The sequence below is a fragment of the Macaca thibetana genome, chromosome 2 (assembly GCF_024542745.1).
Source record: "Macaca thibetana thibetana isolate TM-01 chromosome 2, ASM2454274v1, whole genome shotgun sequence".
Lineage (NCBI taxonomy): Eukaryota > Metazoa > Chordata > Mammalia > Primates > Cercopithecidae > Macaca > Macaca thibetana.
Genome location: NC_065579.1, coordinates 102,574,203 through 102,594,488, shown reverse-complemented (window position 1 = coordinate 102,594,488; position 20,286 = coordinate 102,574,203). Strand labels below are relative to the sequence as shown.

The window sequence follows — 20,286 nt, the reverse complement described above, 5'->3', positions numbered from 1 at the left end:
CCACTGTCACCCCAAGATGACTGGGCACATGGCCAAAGCTGTATCCTCTGAAGAGTGACATCAGGCCGGGCACAGTGGCTCACACCTGTAATCTCAACATTTTGGGAGGCTGAGGCAGGCAGATCACCTGAGGTCAGGAGTTTGTGACCAGCCTGGTCAACATGGTAAAACCCTGTCTCTACTAAAAATGCAAAAATTAGCCAGGCAAGGTGGCTCATGCCTGCAATCCAAGCTACTTGGGAGGATGAGGCAGGAGAATTGGTTGAACCTGGGAGGCAGCAGTTGCAGTGAGCCAAGATCACACCACTGCACTCCAGCCTGGGCAACAGAGTGAGACTCTGTCTCAAAAATAAAGAAAGAAAGAAAAGAAAAGAAAAGGGTGACATCAGAGGCTTCACACTGCAGGGGAAATAGATTTCACTAAAACATTCCAGCAATGTCATTAAACAAATTACAAGCAAACAACAACAAATCCTGATAATGGAGAGAAGTCAGTATCCAGAGTTGCTATAATACACTATCTGAATATCTAGTTTTCATAAAAAATTATGAGACAAGAAAAAAAAAAGCATGAAATCCATACAAAGGAGGAAAAAGGCAAGCAACAGAGACTACCTGTGAGAGGGTCCAGACAAAACCATCAAAGGAACTAATATAAATATTTACAAAAACTGAAGGAACTCATGCTTCCAGAAGTGAAGGAAGATAAAATGATGATGTCTTATCAATAAGGAGATACAAATTCAATTTTTAAAAAGAATGGAAACTCTGGGGTTGAAAACTATAATAAATAAAAACATTCACTAGAAAGCACAACAGTAGATTGTTCTTCTAGCAGAAGAAAGAATCAGTAAACTTGAAGACAAAACAACTGAGATTATGGTATCTTAAGAACAGAGAGAAAAAAATACTGAAAAAAAGAGCAGTCTCTTAGAAATGCGGGACACCATTAAGAATATGAACATACACATAATGAAAGAAGCAGAGGAGAAAAAGAGAAAAAGAAGAGAATGAAAATACTTGAAGAGATAATGGCTGAAAAATTCCAAATTCTGATGAAAAACCTTAATCTGTGCATCCAAGAAGTTCAATGAACTTCTGGTAGGACAAACACAAAAACATTCATATGTAGACACATCATTATCAAACTACCTAAAGACAAAGACCAAGAGAAAATCTTGAAAGCAGCAAAAGAAGCAAAACTTCTTTGCAAGTGATTTTTCAGTAGGATTAACAACTGATTTCACATTAGGAACCATAAGCCGGGCGCAGTGGCTCACACCTATAATCCCAGCACTTTGGGAGGCTGGGTTGGGCGGATCACCTCAGGTTGGGAGTTTGAGACCAGCCTGACCCACATGGAGAAATGCCATCTCTACTAAAAATACAAAATTAGCCGGGCATGGTGGTGCATGCCTGTAATCCCAAGTATTCCGGAGGCTGAGGCAGGAGAATCGCTTGAACCCAGGAGGCGGAGGTTGCAGTGAGCCGATATTATGCCATTGTACTCCAGCCTGGGCAACAAGAGCAAAACTCTGTCTCAAAAAAAAAAAAAAAAAAAAAATGAAGGTCAGAAGGCAGTGGTATAACATATTCAAAGTGCTAAAAGGAAGAAAGCTATCATCCAAGAATCTTATATGCAGCAAAGTGACATTTCCAAAAAAAAAAAAAAGGTGGAATTAAGACATTCCCAGATAAACAAGAACTGAGAGAACTTTTTTCTAGCAGAATTACCTTACTAAAAATACCAAAGGAAGTTCTTCAGGCTGAAAGCAAGAGGCAGACAAAAATTCAAATCCACATAAACAACACACAGCAAGGTAAAGATAAGTAATTATAAAAGGATAAATGCACATTTCTTCTCCTTTCTTATTTTAACTGAGTTTAAAATCATTGTATAATTAGTAGGGCATGATGGAGGGTGCCTGTAATCCTAGCTACTTGGAAGGCTGAGGCATGAGAATCACTTCAACGCGGGAGGTGGAGGTTGCAGTGAGCCGAGATCATGCCATTGCACTCTAGCCTGGGTGATAGAGCAAGACGCAGTCTCAAAAAAAAAAAAAAATTATTGTATAAAATCATATATGTGGGTCAGCATGGTGTCTCGTGTCTATAATCCTAATACTTTGGGAAGCCAAGATGGGAGGATTGTTTGAGCCCAGGAGTTTGAGGCCAACTTGGGCAACATAGTAAGATACCATCTTTTAAAAGATAAATTACTAAAAACTTTTAGACCATATGTATGCAATTATATCTGCCTACAGCATATAGAAATGTAATGTATTTGACAATAAAAGCACAAAAGAGATGAGTGGGAACAAAGCAGGATTGATGCAAAGAAATGACACCAGATGGTAACTTAAATCTATAGGAACAAATGAAGAGAACAAAAAATGGCAAATAAGAAGGTTAATATAAGAAAGGATGGGTCAGGCATGGTGGCTCATGCCTGTAATCCCAGCACTCTGGGAGGCCAAGGCGGGTGGATCACGAGGTCAGGAGTTTGAGACCATCCTGGCCAGCATCGTGAAACCCCATCTCTAATAAAAATACAAAAAATTAGCAGAGTGTGGCAGCATGTGCCTGTAGTCCTAGGTACTCAGAAGGCTGAGGCAGGAGAATCGCTTGAACCTGGCAGGTGGAAGTTGCAGTGAGCCAAGGTTGTGCCACTGTACTCCAGTCTGGGCAACAGAGTGAGACGGCATCTAAAAAAAAAAAAAAAAAAAAAGGAAGGATGTCTGAGCCTGGCGGCTCACACCTGTAATCCCAGCACTTTGGGAGGCCAAGGTGGGCAGATCACCTGAGGTCGGGAGTTTGAGACCAACCTGACCAACATGGAGAAACCCCATCTCTACTGAAAATACAAAATTAGGCATGGTGGTGCAGACCTGTAGTCCCAGCTACTGGGGAGGCTGAGGCAGGAGACTCTCTTGAACTAGGGAGGTGGAAGTTGCAGTGAACCAAGAATGTGTCAGTGCACTCCAGCCTGGGCAACAGAGTGAGCAGCTGTCTCAAAAAAAAAAAAAATTACAACATTACATTAAAAAATACTTACTTATGCAACATAAACCAGTGAAGGAGGACTTGAGAAAAAAGGAGACATATACAAAACAAAAAGTAAAATGGCAGGTATAAGTCAATTCAACTATACCAATAAAAATGTTAAATGTGAATGAATTACACAATCCAATCGAAAGGCAGAAACTGTCAGACTGAACAGAAAAAAAACCAACATCCAACTATATGCTTTCTATGGAGATACTCCTTAGATTCAAAAACACGAATAAGCTGAAAGTAAAATGATGAGAAAAATACATCATGCAAACTGCAACCATAAACAGCTGGAATGGTTATACTAATATCAGACAAAATAGACTTCAAAACAAAAATGTTACTACAAATGAAGAGAGACATTCTATGATAAAGGGTCAGTCTATCAGGAAGATAAAACAATTATGAACATATATGTACCTAAAAATAAAGCCCCAAATATATGAAGCAAACTAAGAATTGAAGGGAGAAATTGATAATACAACAATAATAGTTGGAGACATCACCTCACACTTTTAATAATGGCTAAAACATAGGCCAGGTGTGGTGGCTTACGCCTGTAATCCCAACACTTTGGGAGGCTGAGGCAGACAGATCACCTGAGGTCAGGAGTTCGAGACCAGCCTGACCAACATGGAGAAATCCTGTCTCTAATAAAAATACAAAAATCAGCCAGGCATGGTGGCACATGCCTGTAATGCTAGCTACTTGAGAGGCTGAGGCAAGAGAATCACTTGAACCCAGGAGGCAGAGGTTGTGGTGAGCTGAGATTGCACCATTGCACTCCAGCCTGGGCAACAAGAGTGAAACTCCATCTCAAAAAATAAAAAATAAAAATAATAATGGCTAAAATAGCTAGACAGAAGACCAATAAGGAAATAGAAGACTAGAACAACACTATTAAACAACTAGATCTAACAGACATCTACAGACTACACCATCTGACAACATCAGAATACACATACTGCTCAGGTGCACATGCAATGTTCTCCAGTATAGGCTATATCCTAGATCATAAAACAAGCCTCAATAAATCTAAAAGGATTGAAATCCTTTTAGTAAAGTAAAGTAAAATACTTTTTCTACTATATAGAAATATTTCTTTGAATGTATTTCTGTATGTTCTCTATATAGAAATGTAATATATTTGACAATAACAGCACAAAGGAGGTGAGTAGGAGCAACATTGCTCTCACCACTACTATTTAACATTGTACTGGAGGTTCTAGACAGGGTAATTAGGCAAGATAAAATGAATAAAAGTTATCCAGATAGGATTGGAAGAAGTAAAATGATCTCTATTTGTAGATGACATAATTCTGTGAATAGAAAGTCCTAAGGAATACTCTAAAAACTGTTAGGGTTAATAGCAAGTTTGCAGAATACAAGAGCAATATACAAAAATCATTTGTATTTCTACACACTACTAATGAACATCCTGAAAATGAAATTAAGAAACCAATTTCACTTACAGTAGCATCAAAAATAATAAAATACCTAAGGATAATTTACCAAAGGAGGTGAAAGACTTGTACCTGAAAACTATAAAACATTGATGAAAGAAATTCAAGAAGACCTAAACCAACATAAAAATATCCCATCTTCATGGATTGGAAGACTTAACATTGTTAAGATGTCAATACTCTAGAAATCAATCTACAGATTCCATGCAAATCCTATCACAGTCCCAGCTGGCTTTTTCACAGAAATGGAAAAGCTGATCCTAAAATTCATATGGAAAAGCAAAAGACTAACAATAGACAAAACAATCTTGAAAAAAAAACAAAGTTGAAGTACTCACACTTTTCAATTTCAAAGCTTACTACAAAGTTACAGACATCAAGACAGTTTGGTACTAGCATGAGAATAGAAATACAGGTCAATGTTTGAGTCATACGTTTTATGAAAAAGAAAAAGAAACACAGATCAATAAAATATAAGAATCCAGGGGGAAAACACCTTACATTTGGAGTGAATTGATTTTAACAAGGTCTTAAGACAATTCAGTGGACAACAATCTTTTTTTTTTTTTTTTTTTTTTTTTTTTGAGACGGAGTCTCGCTCTGTCGCCCGGGCTGGAGTGCAGTGGCCGGATCTCAGCTCACTGCAAGCTCCGCCTCCCGAGTTTACGCCATTCTCCTGCCTCAGCCTCCCGAGTAGCTGGGACTACAGGCGCCCGCCACCTCGCCCGGCTAGTTTTTTTTTTTTTTGTATTTTTTGGTAGAGACGGGGTTTCACCGTGTTAGCCAGGATGGTCTCGATCTCCTGACCTCGTGATCCGCCCGTCTCGGCCTCCCAAAGTGCTGGGATTACAGGCTTGAGCCACCGCACCCGGCCTATAATCTTTTTAAACAAATGCTGCTAGGACAACTGGATATCTATATACAAAAGAATAAATTTGGACCTTTTCCTCACACCATGGACACAAATTATAATGCCCTAACATGGATCACAGAACTAAATGTAAGAGCTAAAATTATAAAACTATTAGAAGAAAACAATATGAGTGAATTTTGTGACCTTGAATTAGGCAAAGCCTTCTTAATGATGGCACCAAAGGCAGAAAGGAACAACAAAAACAAAAAGATCAATTGGACTTTAAAAAACTTTTGTGATTCAAACAATACCAATAAAGATACCAATATGGCCAGGAGTGGTGGCTCACGCCTGTAATCCCAGCACTTCAGGAGGCTGAGGCAGGCAGATCACCTGAGGTACTGAAAATACAAAAATTAGCTAGGCGTGGTAGTGCACACCTGTAATCCCAGCTACTCAGGTGGCTGAGGCACGAAAATTGCTTGAACCTGGGAGGTGGAGGTTGCAGTAAGCAGAGATCACGCCACTGCACTCCAACCTGTGTGACAGAACGAGACTCTGTTTCAAAAAAACAAAACCATACCAACCAACCAAACAAAAACAACAGAGATACCACTTCACACCTACTAGGATGGCTATAAGCAAAAAGAGAGATAGTAACAAGTGCTAGCAAGGATGTGAAGAAATTGAAGCCATCGTGCATTGCTGGTGGGAATGTAAAATGCAGCTGCTTTGGAAAATAGCCTGGCAACTCCTTAAAAGGTTTAAATATGACTGGCAATTCCACACTTTGTATATACTCAAGGGAAGTAAAAACACATGCCCACACCAAAATGTGTGCATAAATATTCATAGCAGCTTTATTCATAACAGCAAAAAAGTGAAAGCAACTCAAATGTCCATTAACTGATTAATGGATAAATGTGGAATATACATAAATTGAATATTATTTAGCTATAAAAAGGAATGAAGTACTGAAACAAGCTACAATATAGTTAAAACATTAAAACACAGACACAAAAAACCACATACTTCCTTGCATGACTCCACTTACATGAAATGTCCAGAGAAGCAAATCTATAGAAACTGAAAGTAGAGGCTGGGCTTGGTGGCTCACATCTGTAACCCCAGAACTTTGAGAGGCTGAGGTGGGCAGATCACCTGAGGTCAGGAGTTCGAGACCAGCCTGGCCAACACAGTGAAACCCCATCTCTACTAAAAATACAAAAATTAGCCAGGTGTGGTGGCATGCACCTGTAATCCCAGCTACTTTGAAGGCTGAGACAGAATAATCACTTAAATCCAGGAGGCGGAGGTTGCAGTGAGCCGAGATCGTGCCACTGCATTCCAGCTTAGGTGACAGAGTGAGATTCTGTCCAAAAAAAAAAAAAAGAAAGTGGATTATTGTTCTTCAGGGGCGAGGGTGGGGCAGGAGGGGAAATTGTTGGGAGAGGGGCATGATAAACCACTGCTAATGGTTACAGGTTTTATTTTTGGGGTGATGGTGGCATAACTGTGAATATACTAAGAACCATCAAACTGTACACTTTTGGTGAATCATTTAAAAAGAAAAAAAAATTCTCTATATGATGGTAAACACCAGTAAATTCGGCTGGGCACGGTGGCTCACATTTGTAATCCCAGCACTTTAGGAGGCTGAGTGGGAGAATTGCTTAAGCCCAGCAGTTCAAGACCAGCCTGTACAACATAGTGAGACCTCAGCTCCACCAAAAAAAATCAAGAAAATGAGTCGGGCATGGTGGTGCATGCCTGTAGTCCCAGTCACTTGGGAGGCTAAGGTAGGGGGATTACTTGAGTCCAGGTAGTTAAGGCTTCAGTGAGCTGATATCCTGTCAATGCACTCCAGCCTGGGTGACAGAGCAAGACTCTGTCTCAAAACATTTTTCTTTTTTAGACGAAGTCTTGCTGTTTCACCCAGGCTGGAGTGTAATGGCGCAATCTTGGCTCACTGCAACCTCCACCTCCTGGGTTCAAGCCATTCTCCTGCCTCAGCATCCCAAGTAGCTGGGACTACAGGCATGCACCACCACGCCTGGCTAATTTTTGTCTTTTTAGTAGAGACAGGGTTTCACCATGTTGGCCAGGCTGATCAAAACATTTTTTTTTAATCTGGTAAAGTTCTATGATATGTGAATTATACTCCAGAAAGCTTATATATATGAGAGTTGATAACATATCATACATATTATATACTGTTATATCATATGATTATAATATATACTTATATAAAATTTTATATACTATGTAATTGCAAAGATTGCTTTGGATTGAATATGTAAACCTTAATGAAACGCAGCATCTTTTAGGGCATCTCAATATAATGAATTCATGGTAATTTGTAACTTAGAGCATGTTTACTAAAAATAACTGACAAGGATTATAGAAGTTGTTACTTATGAAATGGAAGGGCTAGAATTAAACTCTCCATTTTACAAGAAGGTAAAGGCAGGTTTTCCTGATTCTTCACTCCTTTAGAGGGCAGCTTGCATCAAAGAGGATCCCAGTCTCTTCTAATGGGGTTTGATGCTTCCTGTGTGCCAACTAGGGTTCCCCTAGTCTTACCTTTTTCCCTGACGGCAGAAGACAGAGAAGCAATTTTTCTGTACGTGCTTTTGTCTTCCAGACTTCCCCCTTCCTATGGCCTCTGAAAGAGGTCAGCTAGGAGAAACAAAAGTGAGTACTGCTTCCTTGGTTCCCAAGAACAGGAATGGGGAGAGAGCCAGTTTCCCCAAAAGCCCCAGCTCTTTCTTCTGGGAGGTGGGCAGTGGAAGGGGCATGCATGGGAATAACAGAAGAATAAAAGCTGAGTCACCAAGTATGTGTAGCACATTTTATGTGTTCCTGAGCCCTCTTCTCAAGGGTTCTCCCCATCAGTTTACATAACTCACCTGTGGGGTAGAAAGCAAGTATTTTGCACCAATAAATGGATGAGGATGTCGTGGCACAAATTCAGGTAGGTCCTATGCTGCAGTGGACACTCCTTCCACTGTGATATGCCAGGCATACCCCCTGCCTCCCTCATACCAAGGCCCTATGTGGTATTTTCTCCATCTCCTTCCTTCGGTGCCTTCAACCTGCTGTGACAAGTTTGAGCCCCTGCCATCTGAGACACCACATATGGTAATGTTCATCAGATTTTTTTTTTTTTTTTTTTTCCCTGAGACGGAGTCTCACTCTGTTGCCCAGGCTGGAGTGCAGTGGCACGATCTCAGCTCACTGCAACCTCCGCTTCTCAGGTTCAAGCGATTCTTCTGCCTCAGCCTCCCGAGTAGCTTGGACTACAGGTGCCTGCCACCATGCCCGGCTAATTTTTGTATTTTTAGTAGAGATGGGGTTTCACCATGTTGGCCAGGCTGGTCTCAAACTCCTGACCTCATGGTCTGCCCACCTTGGCCTCCCAAAGTGCTGGGATTACAGGCATGAGCCACCATGCCTGGCCATTCATTAGAAATTTTAACCTGGAAAGACATTTCCCTAATTTTGTTCTCTGTAACCTAACAACCATATTTTGTGGTTGGTACAAAAATATGATTGTTATGTTACAGAGGGCAGGTATTTTTATCTTTTTTTTTTTTTTTTTTTTGAGACGGAGTCTTGCTTTGTCACCCAGGCTGGAGTGCAGTGGCCAGATCTCAGCTCACTGCAAGCTCCGCTTCCCGGGTTTACGCCATTCTCCTGCCTCAGCCTCCCAAGTAGCTGGGACTACAGGCGCCCGCCACCGCGCCCGGCTAGTTTTTTTTGTATTTTTTAGTAGAGACGGGGTTTCACCATGTTAGCCAGGATGGTCTCGATCTCCTGACCTCATGATCCGCCCTTCTCGGCCTCCCAAAGTGCCAGGATTACAGGCTTGAGCCACCGCGCCAGGCCGGTATTTTTTTCTTAATAAAGAATTTATGGGAGACTAGAGAGTACACAGATTTTATATTATTTTACAATTATATACATATTGTGGGTGGTAACTGTTGGGGTCTAACACTGAGGCTTCTGAATTCTGTTCTCTGAACTCCTGGTCTGGTGCTCATATTCCATCCACCTCCCAAGCTACACATCGTAATGGCCAAAGGACCTGGATGAAAGTGTCTGAAGCAGTTGTGTGTGTCTCACCTTCAGGTTGAATGCCTCAAGAATATAAATAACTGCTGGTTTTTGTCCTACATCAAGCCCAGTGAACCTATTTGTGGCAGTGACAAGGTTACCTACAGTAGTGAGTGCCATCTCTGCTCCAAAATTCTGTAAGTCCTAATTTTGTTCTCCCTTTCTTTCAAATCAAGAGGCTAAGGGTGGTCAAAAGAGGGTGATGACCTCAGCCCACTTCCTACATCATCCAATGAGATCTTCTCTCCAGACATTCCTCCAGTATTTGTTCCTCCCTTTCTTCCATCCCTCTCTGTGACCTCAAAAGGTACATGTGATCCTATTCAGACAATGCAGAAACAGAAATCCACAAGGTGAGGGCACTGTGTGTGACCTGTTCAAGCCTCAGGTGGAGGCACTCAGAAACAAGCAGCCACAGCATTTAGATCATGTGACCTTACATGAAGGTCATCCTCATGCCCCCTCAGGCCAAAGAACAGAAACAAAGAACAAAAAGAAGAGAAAGAGGAAGCTGGGTGAAGAATCTTCCCAGCTAAGAGTTTATTGGTCCTAAAATGGATATTATTTTCCAAAACAACTTTCTTTAGCTTTCAACTTAGTATGTGGTTTTGCCTCTGCACCTATCACATGTTAGAAGCTTTGAGTAACACACAAGTGAAATGCCCAATTGTTGAGCCCAAGGGGAATAGCAAGGAGGAGGGGTTTGCATTAAGGAAACTCCTATAGAGATAGGAGGAGGATTCTCTGACATCTGCTTTCTCCTTTAAGGAGAAAAGCTACACCCTTGTCTAACTACGGCTTACAGGTTGAGTGCAGTATCTTAAGAGAGAAAAGTAAAAACACAAGAGTAGATCACAGTTAGTTCTCTCTCTCCTTCCTCTTCTTAGCTTCTCCTCCAGAGAAGGAATAAGAATCTTCTTGATCAGGATGAGAGATATTTGGCTGGGCAGGATCGGACTTTCTTGTATTCTTGGCTGAATAAACACTAAAGCTTACGCTAGAACCCATAAAAGAGTTGTAAGGTAAACAACTTTGGTGTCAGCCTCAATCACTGGCACAGACACCAACACCTGACCATCAGAAAGCATCAGCTGGGGAATGCGCAGCATCACAGGGTCAAACGATGCTGGAACCAGGAGACATCTGAGAGATGGCCTCCAAAGAGCTCCCTTTCAGTGTATCTTAGAAATTATTCTGGGCCGGGCGCGGTGGCTCAAGCCTGTAATCCCAGCACTTTGGGAGGCCGAGACGGGCGGATCACAAGGTCAGGAGATCGAGACCATCTTGGCTAACACGGTGAAACCCCGTCTCTACTAAAAAAATACAAAAAACTAGCCGGGCGAGGTGGCGGATGCCTGTAGTCCCAGCTACTCGGGAGGCTGAGGCAGGAGAATGGCGTGAACCCGGGAGGTGGAGCTTGCAGTGAGCTGAGATCCGGCCACTGCACTCCAGCTTGGGTGACAGAGCGAGACTCCGTCTCAAAAAAAAAAAAAAAAAAAAAAAAAAAGAAATTATTCTGGCTGGCTGCGGTGGCTCATGCCTGTAATCCCAGCACTTTGGGAGGCCGAGGTGGGAGGATCACCTGAGGTCAGGAGTTCGAGACCAGCCTGGCCAACATGACGAAACCCCGTCTCTACTAAAAATACAAAAATTAGCCAAGTGTGGTGGTGCATGCCTGTAATCCCAGCTACTCAGGAGGATGAGGCAGAAGAATCCCTTGAACCCAGGAGGCGGAGGTTGCAGTGAGCTGAGATTGCACCACCGCACTCCAGCCTGGGAGATAAAGCAAGTCTCTGTCTAAAAAAAAAAAGAAAAGAAAAGAAAGAAATTATTCTCTTAGCAGTTGCACTGGAGATTACAAGTTAAATTTTAATTTATACCAATCTAATTTGGATCAATACCAACTTAATTACAAAAATCTTAAAAAATATTTTTGCCTAGAGGGGTGGCTCAAGCCTGTAATCCCAACACTTTGGGAAGCCAAGGCAAAAGAATTGCTTGAGCCTAGGGATTTGAGACATGAGCAACATAACGAGATCCTGTCTCTACAAAAAAATTAAAAACTTAGCCAGGCATGGTGGCACATGCCTATAGTCCTAGCTACTTGGAAGTCTGAGGCAGGATGATTGCTTGAGCCCAGGAGTTCAAGGCTGCAGTGAGCCATGCTCATGCCACTGCACTCTAGCCTGGGCAACAGAGCAAAATTCTTTCGAGACAGGCAGATCACGAGGTCAGGAGATTGAGACCATCCTGGCTAACATGGTGAAACCCCCTCTCTACTAAAAATACAAAAAATTAGGCGGGCATGGTGGCGGGCACCTGTAGTCCCAGCTATTCAGGAGGCTGAGGCAGGAGAACGGCATGAACCCGGGAGGTGGAGCTTGCAGTGAGCCGCGATCACACCACTGCACTCCAGCCTGGGTGACAGAGCAAGACTGTCTCAAATAAATAAATAAATAAATGCTTTTTTTTCTTTTTTCTTTTTTTTTTTTTTGAGACTTAGTTTCACTCTTGTTGCCCATGTTGGAGTGCAATGCCATGGTCTCAACTCACTGCAAACTCTGCCTCCTGGGTTCAAGTGATTCTCCTGCCTCAGCTTCTCAAGTAGGTGGGATTACAGGCGCACAGCAACAAGCCCAGCTAATTTTTGTGTTTTGTAGAGATGGGGTTTCACCATGTTGGCCAGGCTGGTCTCAAACTCCTGACCTCAGGTGATCTGCCCACCTCGGCCTCCCGAAGAGCTGGGATTACAGGCGTTCCAACACCAGTCTTCTCCCTCCAGGTGCTACCAGGCTGCTGGTTTTCACCATGATTGTGGGTGGTTGTTTTTCATTACTACCATGGAACTGGGGATGCTGCAAATGGGTTCAGAGCAAGATAAAATGCCACGAAGCTCACTATTCTTACTGAGATGCAGCAATTTTTCTTGAATAGATGTTCCTTGGATTGCTGCATGGTTTGATTTGTTTTTTAATTCCCAGAATTCTTGAAAACTTGATTCTGACCTTTTTTGTCAGTGTTCTTGTTGCTTTTGTGGAGGAGAGAATTTTTAAAGGTTCTTCTCCATTTTCACTGTCCATGCCAAAGGGCTCACTTTTGAATGAAGACACTGAGACCTGAGGGGAGCGACTTATCAAAGTTCTTATAACTATAAATGGGTGCAAATGCATATTTTTAAAGATTGAGGTAAAATTCATATGACATAAAATGAACCATTTTAAAGTGAACAAATTGGTAGCATTTAGTACATTTACAATGTTATAAAACTGCCACTTTTATTACTTTCAAAACATTTTTGTCACTCTAGAATAAAACCTCATGTCCATTAAGCAATTAACTTCGCATTCCCTCCTCCCCACAGTCCCTGGCAACTAGCAATAGACTTTCTGTTTTTACGGATTTACTATTCTGTGTATTTCACATAACTGGAATTATACAACATATGATCTTTGTGTCTGGCTTCTTTCACTTACATAATCATTTTGAGGTTCATCCACATTGTGGCATATTTCTTCATTTGTTTTTGTATTACTGAATAGTTTTCCATTATGTGTATATACCACAATTTTTTTTTTATTTATTCATTGATGGAAATTTGGGTTGTTTCCACATTTAACTATTGTGAATAGTGCTGTTACAGACATTTGTGTACAAGTATTTATTTGAGTACCTGTTTTCAGGCTTCTGGTTATACACCTAGGGGTGGAATTTGCTGAGTCATATGGTAATCGTGTGTTTAACTTTTTGAGGAACCATCAAACTTTTCCATAGGGGCTAACCATTTTACATTCTTCTGGAAATATGAGAGTTCCAATTTCTTCACATCCTTGCTACTACTTTTTAAAAATATTATTATGTCCATCCTTGTGGGTATGAAATGGTATCTCATCAGGTTTTCATTTACATTTCTCTAATGACTAATGAGGTTGGACATCTTTTCATGTACTTTTTGGCTATCCATATATCTTTTTTGAAGAAACATCTACTCAAGTCCTTTGCCCATTTTAAAAAATTGTGTTGTCTTTTTATTTTTCAGTTGTTAAGAATTCTTTATATATTCTGAATACTAAATACTATGATTTTCAAATATTCCCCCCCATTCTATAGGTTGCCTTTTACTTTCATGATAATGTTCTTTGATGCACAAAGTTTTTAATTTTTATGAAGTCAATTTGTCTATTTTTTCTTTTGTTGCTCCTGCATTTGATATTACACCCAAGAAACCACTGTAAAATACAAAGGCATAAAGATTTTCTTATAATTTTTCTTCTAAGAGTTTAGTAGTTTTAGCCCATTGATCCATTTTTGAATTAAATTTTATAAATGGTGTGACATAGAGGTCTAACTTTTTTTTTTTTTTTTTCTTTTTGAGACAGGGTCTCGCTCTGTCACCCAGGCTGGAGTGCAAGTGGCACAATCTCAGCTCACTGCAACCTCCGCCTCCTGGGTTCAAGCAATTCTCCTGCCTCAGCATCCCCAGTGGCTGGGATTACAGGTGCCCACCACCAACCCTGGGTAATTTTTGTATTTTTAATAGAGATGGGGTTTCACCATGTTGGTCAGGCTGGTCTCAATTCCTGACGTCAGGTGATCTGCCCGACTTGGCCTCCCAAAGTGCTGGGATTACAGGCGTGAGCCACCATGCCCGTCCTGTCTAATGTTATTATTTCGCATGTGGTTATCCAGTTGTCCCAGCTTTATTTGTTGAAGAAACTATCCTTTCCCCCCATTGAATGGCCTTGGCACCCTTGTTGAAAATCAACTGGCCATAGATATATGAGTTTATTTTTGGATCCTTGATTCTTTTCTTTTGTTCTGTGTTTATAGCCTAATACCAGTACCAGTACCACTGATTATTGTATATTTATTTATTTATTTATTTTTGGAGACAGGGTCTTACTGTGTCTCCCAAGTTGGAGAGCAGTGGTATGATCATAGCTCACTGCAGTCTTGAGCTCCTGGGCCCACACAATCCTCCTGCCTCAGCCTCCCAAGTAGCTGAGACTGCAAGATTATTGTAGTGTTGTAGTAAGTTTTTGAAACTGGACATTTGGAGTTTTCCAATTTTGTTTCTTTTTCAAGATGATTTTGGCTACTCAGGGCCCTTTGCAATTCTGTATGAATTTCAAGATTGACTTTTCTATTTCCACAAAATATAAACGCCACTGGAATTTTGATAGGGATTGCATTAAATCTGTAGATTGCTTTGGGAAGTTTTGTCATCTTAAATTAATTCTTCCAATCAGTGAGAATGGGACATCATTCATTTATTTAGGCCTTCTTTATTTATTTTCAGCAGTTTCCGTTTTGTGGTTTTCAGTGTACAAGTCTTTCACCTCCAGGATTATTACTAAGTATTTTCTTTTTGGATGCTGTTGTAAACTGAATTGTTTTCTTAATTTTATTTTCAAATTGTTCATTGCTGATTTATAGTTATAGAAATACAACTGATTTTTGTGTGTTAATCTTGTGCTCTGCAACTTGCTGAATTTGTTAGCTTTAGTCATTTTTTATATTAGTTCTTTGGGATTTTCTACATATAGAATCATATCATCTTTGAATAGAGATCATTTTACTTCTTCCTTTCCAATTTGGATGCCTTTTATTTCTTTTTCTTGCCTAATTGCTCTGCCTAGAATTTCCAGTCCAATATTGAATCTCAGTGGTGAAAGCAGGTATTCATGTCTTATTCCTGATCTTAGACAGGTCTTTCAGTCTTTCACCATTGAGTATGATGTTAGCTATGGGTTTTTCATAAGTGTTCTTTATCATGTTGAAGAAGTTCTCTTCTATTCCTAGTTTTCTGGGTGTTTTATTATGAAATGATGTTGGATTTTGTTGAATATTATGTGTGTGTATTCTGAATCAATTGATATTATCATGGGATATTTTTCTGTCATTCTATTAATGTGATATTATTAAATTGGCTGATTTTTTTTTTTTTTTTTTTGAACCGCTCTAAATTCTTGGGACAAAGCCCATTCTGTCATGGTATATAATCCTTTTGATATGTGGTTGGATTCAATTTATTGGTATTTTTCTGAGAATCTTTGCATCTATATTCATAAAGGATATTGGTCTATAGTTTTCTTTTATGTGATGTCTTTGCCTGTCTTTGATAACATGGTAATGCTGGCCTCTATGAGGACGTAATGCTCCCAGTGTTCCCTCCTCTTTTATTATTTGGAAGAGTTTAAGAAAGATTGGTATTAAATCTTTTAAAAATATTTGGTAGGCCAGGCGCAGTGGCTCATGCCTGTAATCCCTGCATTCTGGGAGGCCGAAGCGGGTGGATCACCTGAGGTCAGGAGTTCCAGACCAGCCTGGCCAACATGATGAAACCCAGTCTCTACTAAAAACACAAAAAATTAGCTGGGCCTGGTAGCACATGCCTGTAATCCCAGCTACTTGGGAGGCTGAGGCAGGAGAATAGCTTGAACCCAGGAGGCGGAGGTTGCAGTGAGCCGAGATCACGCCACTGCACTCCATCCTGGGCAACAAGAGCAAAATTACTTCTCAAAAAAAACAAAAACAAAAAAAAAACAAAAAACAAAAACCGGTAGAATTCAGTAGTAAAGCCATCTGGTCTTTGTCGGGACATTTATTACTGATTCAGTATCTTTACTTGTCATAGGTTGGTTGAGATTTTTTTATTTCTTATTGAGTAAGTTTTGATAATTTGTGTGTTTCTAGGAATTTGTTCATTTCATTCAGAATATCTAATCTGTTGACATACAATTGTTCATAGTATTCTCTTATAATCCTTTGTGTTTCTGTAAGGTCGGTGGCGAAGTTTCAGCTTTCATCAAATGCATGTTTTAACTTTAAGACACATTCTTTTTCTAATCCTCTGTATTTCTATTTGAATTTTCAAAGGCTATTTTGAACTTCTGTATTTTATTGTACGCTGAGTATGTTTTACATATTCAATCTCTTTGACAAATAATAATTCATATAGTAGAATTTTTAAATATTTGTTAAGAATTCATTATTAGCAGAATGTTTATTTCCCAAACTTAGCCAAAGATTATCAAGTAAAATGTAGTCACAATTTATGATATACCATACAGCAAAAGTAATTTCAAAATATAATTTCTTTCAGATTTGAAGGGCTTAACATAACTAAATTGTATGATGGACAATGTGTAAGTAAAGACACTTTTATTTTTTATTTTCAGAAGTAAACTAGATAAGAGCTCACTGTTTTAGAGGGTTTTAAATGTTTTGTTATGAAAAGTTTCAAACATACATAAGAGACAATAATAGATCCCATAAGCCTATCATGTGTATTCAATAAATTATAATGTTTTGCCACATTTCCTCCCTCTATTCTTTTATTTCTCTTTTTTCTTTGATGGAGTATATTAACACAGGTCTCAGACATCATGTCATTCACTCCTACATACTTCAGAGTTCCTCTCTAATAAGTTTGGGCATTTCCTTACATACTCAAAATGTCGTATTACAACTAATTATTTCATTGTCATCTTCTAATACATACTTCATATTTGAATCTCCCCACCCAAAAATAATACCTTCTGGAGGAAGAAATGTAATTTAGCCTGATAATTCAGCTGTAAGGAACATCTATTTCACCCTTGCTCTTCCCTCTCATGTCCAATATCTAGGATATTAATGAAAGACACTAATTGAAATGTGAACAGTTATTCTGAGAGTGAATGGGCCAGGACTTGTCTGAGCCCCAGGTCTAGAGATTCTGTCCCTGACTTCAGGGTTATATTCCAAAGCAAGAACTCAGCCAAAGACATAGAGATCATTATTGCATTATGAGGCATGACAACAAGACTGGGAGAAATCAATGTAGAAGAGAAAATAAAGAGGGTGGGAGGTAAAGCAGGTAAAACAGGACAATTATATAATTTAGTAATAATTTTACAACAAGGTCTTCTGACACCATCTCCATGACAAACTCACAGGACTCATCTGATTTACAGATGAGCACACATACTACTCACTTAGTGATGGTCCATTACCTGAATGTTCTCCAGTTCCACTAAAGAGAAATCACAAGAACTTTTAGACACTTTCATGATTTGGGGTAACTATGAAAAGATCTCACATGATTTCTACTTCTGTCAGATTCTTGCTGAGCTGGGCTCACTCATTTAAAATCCTGCTAAATCCCTCCTTTTATACCCAGACCATACCTCAGTCTATGACTCTTGTCAAATAACTCTCTGGTCTTATATCCATTTTAAACTTTTAATATCAAAGAGGTGGTTTTAAACTTAAGGATATCTATAGAATGGTGTTCAAAGTGTTCTAAGAATCACTTATGCGCCAAAATAAAGACTAGTATTTAATAGGGGAGAAGAGTTTTAGTGACATGTAGAAAGAGCGATTGGTGGCCGGGCACGGTGGCTCAAGCCTGTATTCCCAGCACTTTGGGAGGCCGAGACGGGCGGATCACAAGGTCAGGAGATCGAGACCATCCTGGCTAACACGGTGAAACCCCGTCTCTACTAAAAAATACAAAAAACTAGCCGGGCGAGGTGGCGGGCGCCTGTAGTCCCAGCTACTCCGGAGGCTGAGGCAGGAGAATGGCATAAACCCGGGAGGTGGAGCTTGCAGTGAGCTGAGATCCGGCCACTGCACTCCAGCCTGGGCAACAGAGTGAGACTCCGTTTCAAAAAAAAAAAAGAAAGAGCGATTGGTAAGGAAGATATCAAGATATCACATCAGTATAAAATGATAGAATTTTCCCTAAATCAGAATGATCTAGAAAAGAATTGTGTGGCATCCAAATACAGTGAGCTTCCTTTCATCACATTTGGACTAGAAAATCCTAAATCTTCTAGGGGAGATCCCTATATCATGTTGGGACCTCAACCATCTATTTAAGACAAAGATGCATTTTATTCATTTATTTCAAATGCAAACATTAATTGTGCCATGGATGAAAAGTTAACTATAGGAGACCACCTGAAAATTTTACTGCAGAGCACAATTCTCTCTCTCTACCAAGGCTCTGATGAAATTGTTCATATAATTAATATTGCTTTTACAAAGTAATTCAGAAAGCTCGGATGCCAAGGATTTGCAGAGATTAAGAATGCAGACTGAAGTCAGAACTCATTGCACAAACTAAGTGATCTAGAGCTAGTACCACTGACAGCTTTAGTTATTCTTATGTATAGGTAGTGAACCCAGTTACCCCAAGTACAGAATGTGATGTCTGGGGAAGAGCATTGAAGAAAAAGTCACAAGTTTTTCAGTTAATACCTCTATGACTCAGCTAGAACTCTCTGGGTTATCATGAAACTCAAATGAGATGTACACTTGAATGAACTCAAATGAGATGTAGGCTTAATAAAGATATGTACTCATATATATGAATATATAATTGCATTAAGAGCCAACCATAATGATGAACTACAATGAGCTATTGGCACCTTCCCCTAAATCAGTCCTTAGAGGATCAATTGGAGTTTGAGGAAACTAATAATTCCAGAAGAGGTGGGGAGTAGGGGGATGGAGAGGGAGAGAAAGTGTAGGAAGAGAAAGCAGAAAAGAAGATATGAAAATGGAGGAAGGAGATGGAGGAAGAGGAAGTGGAAAAAAGAAGGAAGAGAGGAAAAGAAGGAAGGAAGGAAAATGAAGGAAGGAAGGAAGGAAAATGGAAGGAAGGAAGGAAGGACGGAAGGAAGGAAGGAAGGGGAAAGAGAAGGGAAAGGAAAGGAAAAAGAGGGGAAGGGGAAGGGAAACCTGAGACACTCTTTGGGAGATGCAAATCTGTCTTGAACTGACCCATGCTTGGTGGAGGAGGATGGCCCCCTTGAGGGAGGGTGACCAGAGGTATCAATACAAAGGAGGCCTGGAGGATAGGGTGCTGCCTATCCAGCACCTGCAGGATTGGGTGCTACCCTTGCCTTGGTTCATGCAGCCTGGGAGTGTTTTTTTGTTTTTGTTTTTGTTTTTGTTTTTGTTTGAGATGGAGTCTTGCTCATCGCCCAGGCTGGAGTGCAGTGGCGTGATCTCGGCTCACTGCAAGCTCCGCCTCCCGGGTTCACGCCATTCTCCTGTCTCAGCCTCCCGAGTAGCTGGGACTACAGGCGCCCGGGAGTGTTAATTATTGACCCTTCACTATAGAAAATGGCAGCAACAACCCTGAGAGCAGGGCCATTTCTGAGGAATAATGTCATGGCAGTGTCAAAGCCTCGCTGGGGCAAAGAACTGATGAAAAGAGGTGGGGACTGGCCAGTTATCCTTGGCATTTACCCCTCCTTTCTCCTCCTCCAAACCACCAAGGCTGGTAGGTTACATACTAGAGAGACTGCCTTCTAAATGATACGGAGATATGGAAAGCAAAGAGATATGAAGAATAAGCTACTTGTGCCAAAATCTATGTAAGGAGTCCCAGAAGATAATGAAAATAAAAACAGAATAAATATTTGAATAAATAATAGTAAATATTCTAGAAATAAAACTATGAAGGACCTCAGTTTGAAAGGGCTCAGTAGAGTGGCAAAGAGGAAAGATGCCTTCACATGGATGCATTATAATAAAATTATAAATATCAAAGATAAAGAGAAATTATAAAAACTTCTAGAGAAAAGATTCCCTCTAAAGAAAAAAAAACAGACTGGCATCAGATTTCACACAACACTGGATGCAAGCAGACAAGGAAGGCCGGGCATGGTGACTCACTCCTGTAATCCCAGCACTTTGGGAGGCTGAGGAGGGCAGATCGCCTGAGGTCAGGAATTCGAGATCATCCTAGCCAACAGTGTGAAACCCATCTCTACTAAAAATACAAAAATTAGCCAGGCGTGGTGGCAGGCA

The 20,286-nt window shown here is 40.3% G+C and overlaps 2 protein-coding genes across 3 annotated transcripts in view; one reads left to right on the top strand and one right to left on the bottom strand.

Annotated features, from left to right (window-relative positions):
- ZNF589 (zinc finger protein 589) overlaps positions 1-20,286 on the bottom strand; it is a 95,000-nt gene that overhangs the window by 3,315 nt on the left and 71,399 nt on the right. The gene's annotated exons all lie outside the window — the stretch shown is intronic.
- SPINK8 (serine peptidase inhibitor Kazal type 8 (putative)) overlaps positions 1-20,286 on the top strand; it is a 30,851-nt gene that overhangs the window by 4,940 nt on the left and 5,625 nt on the right. For both annotated transcript variants that reach the window (XM_050781034.1, XM_050781035.1), the window contains 3 exons: positions 8,012-8,061; positions 9,499-9,620; positions 16,586-16,628. In XM_050781034.1, coding sequence (XP_050636991.1) covers positions 8,012-8,061; positions 9,499-9,620; positions 16,586-16,628 — 215 coding nt within the window. The remainder of the gene's footprint in view (positions 1-8,011; positions 8,062-9,498; positions 9,621-16,585; positions 16,629-20,286) is intronic.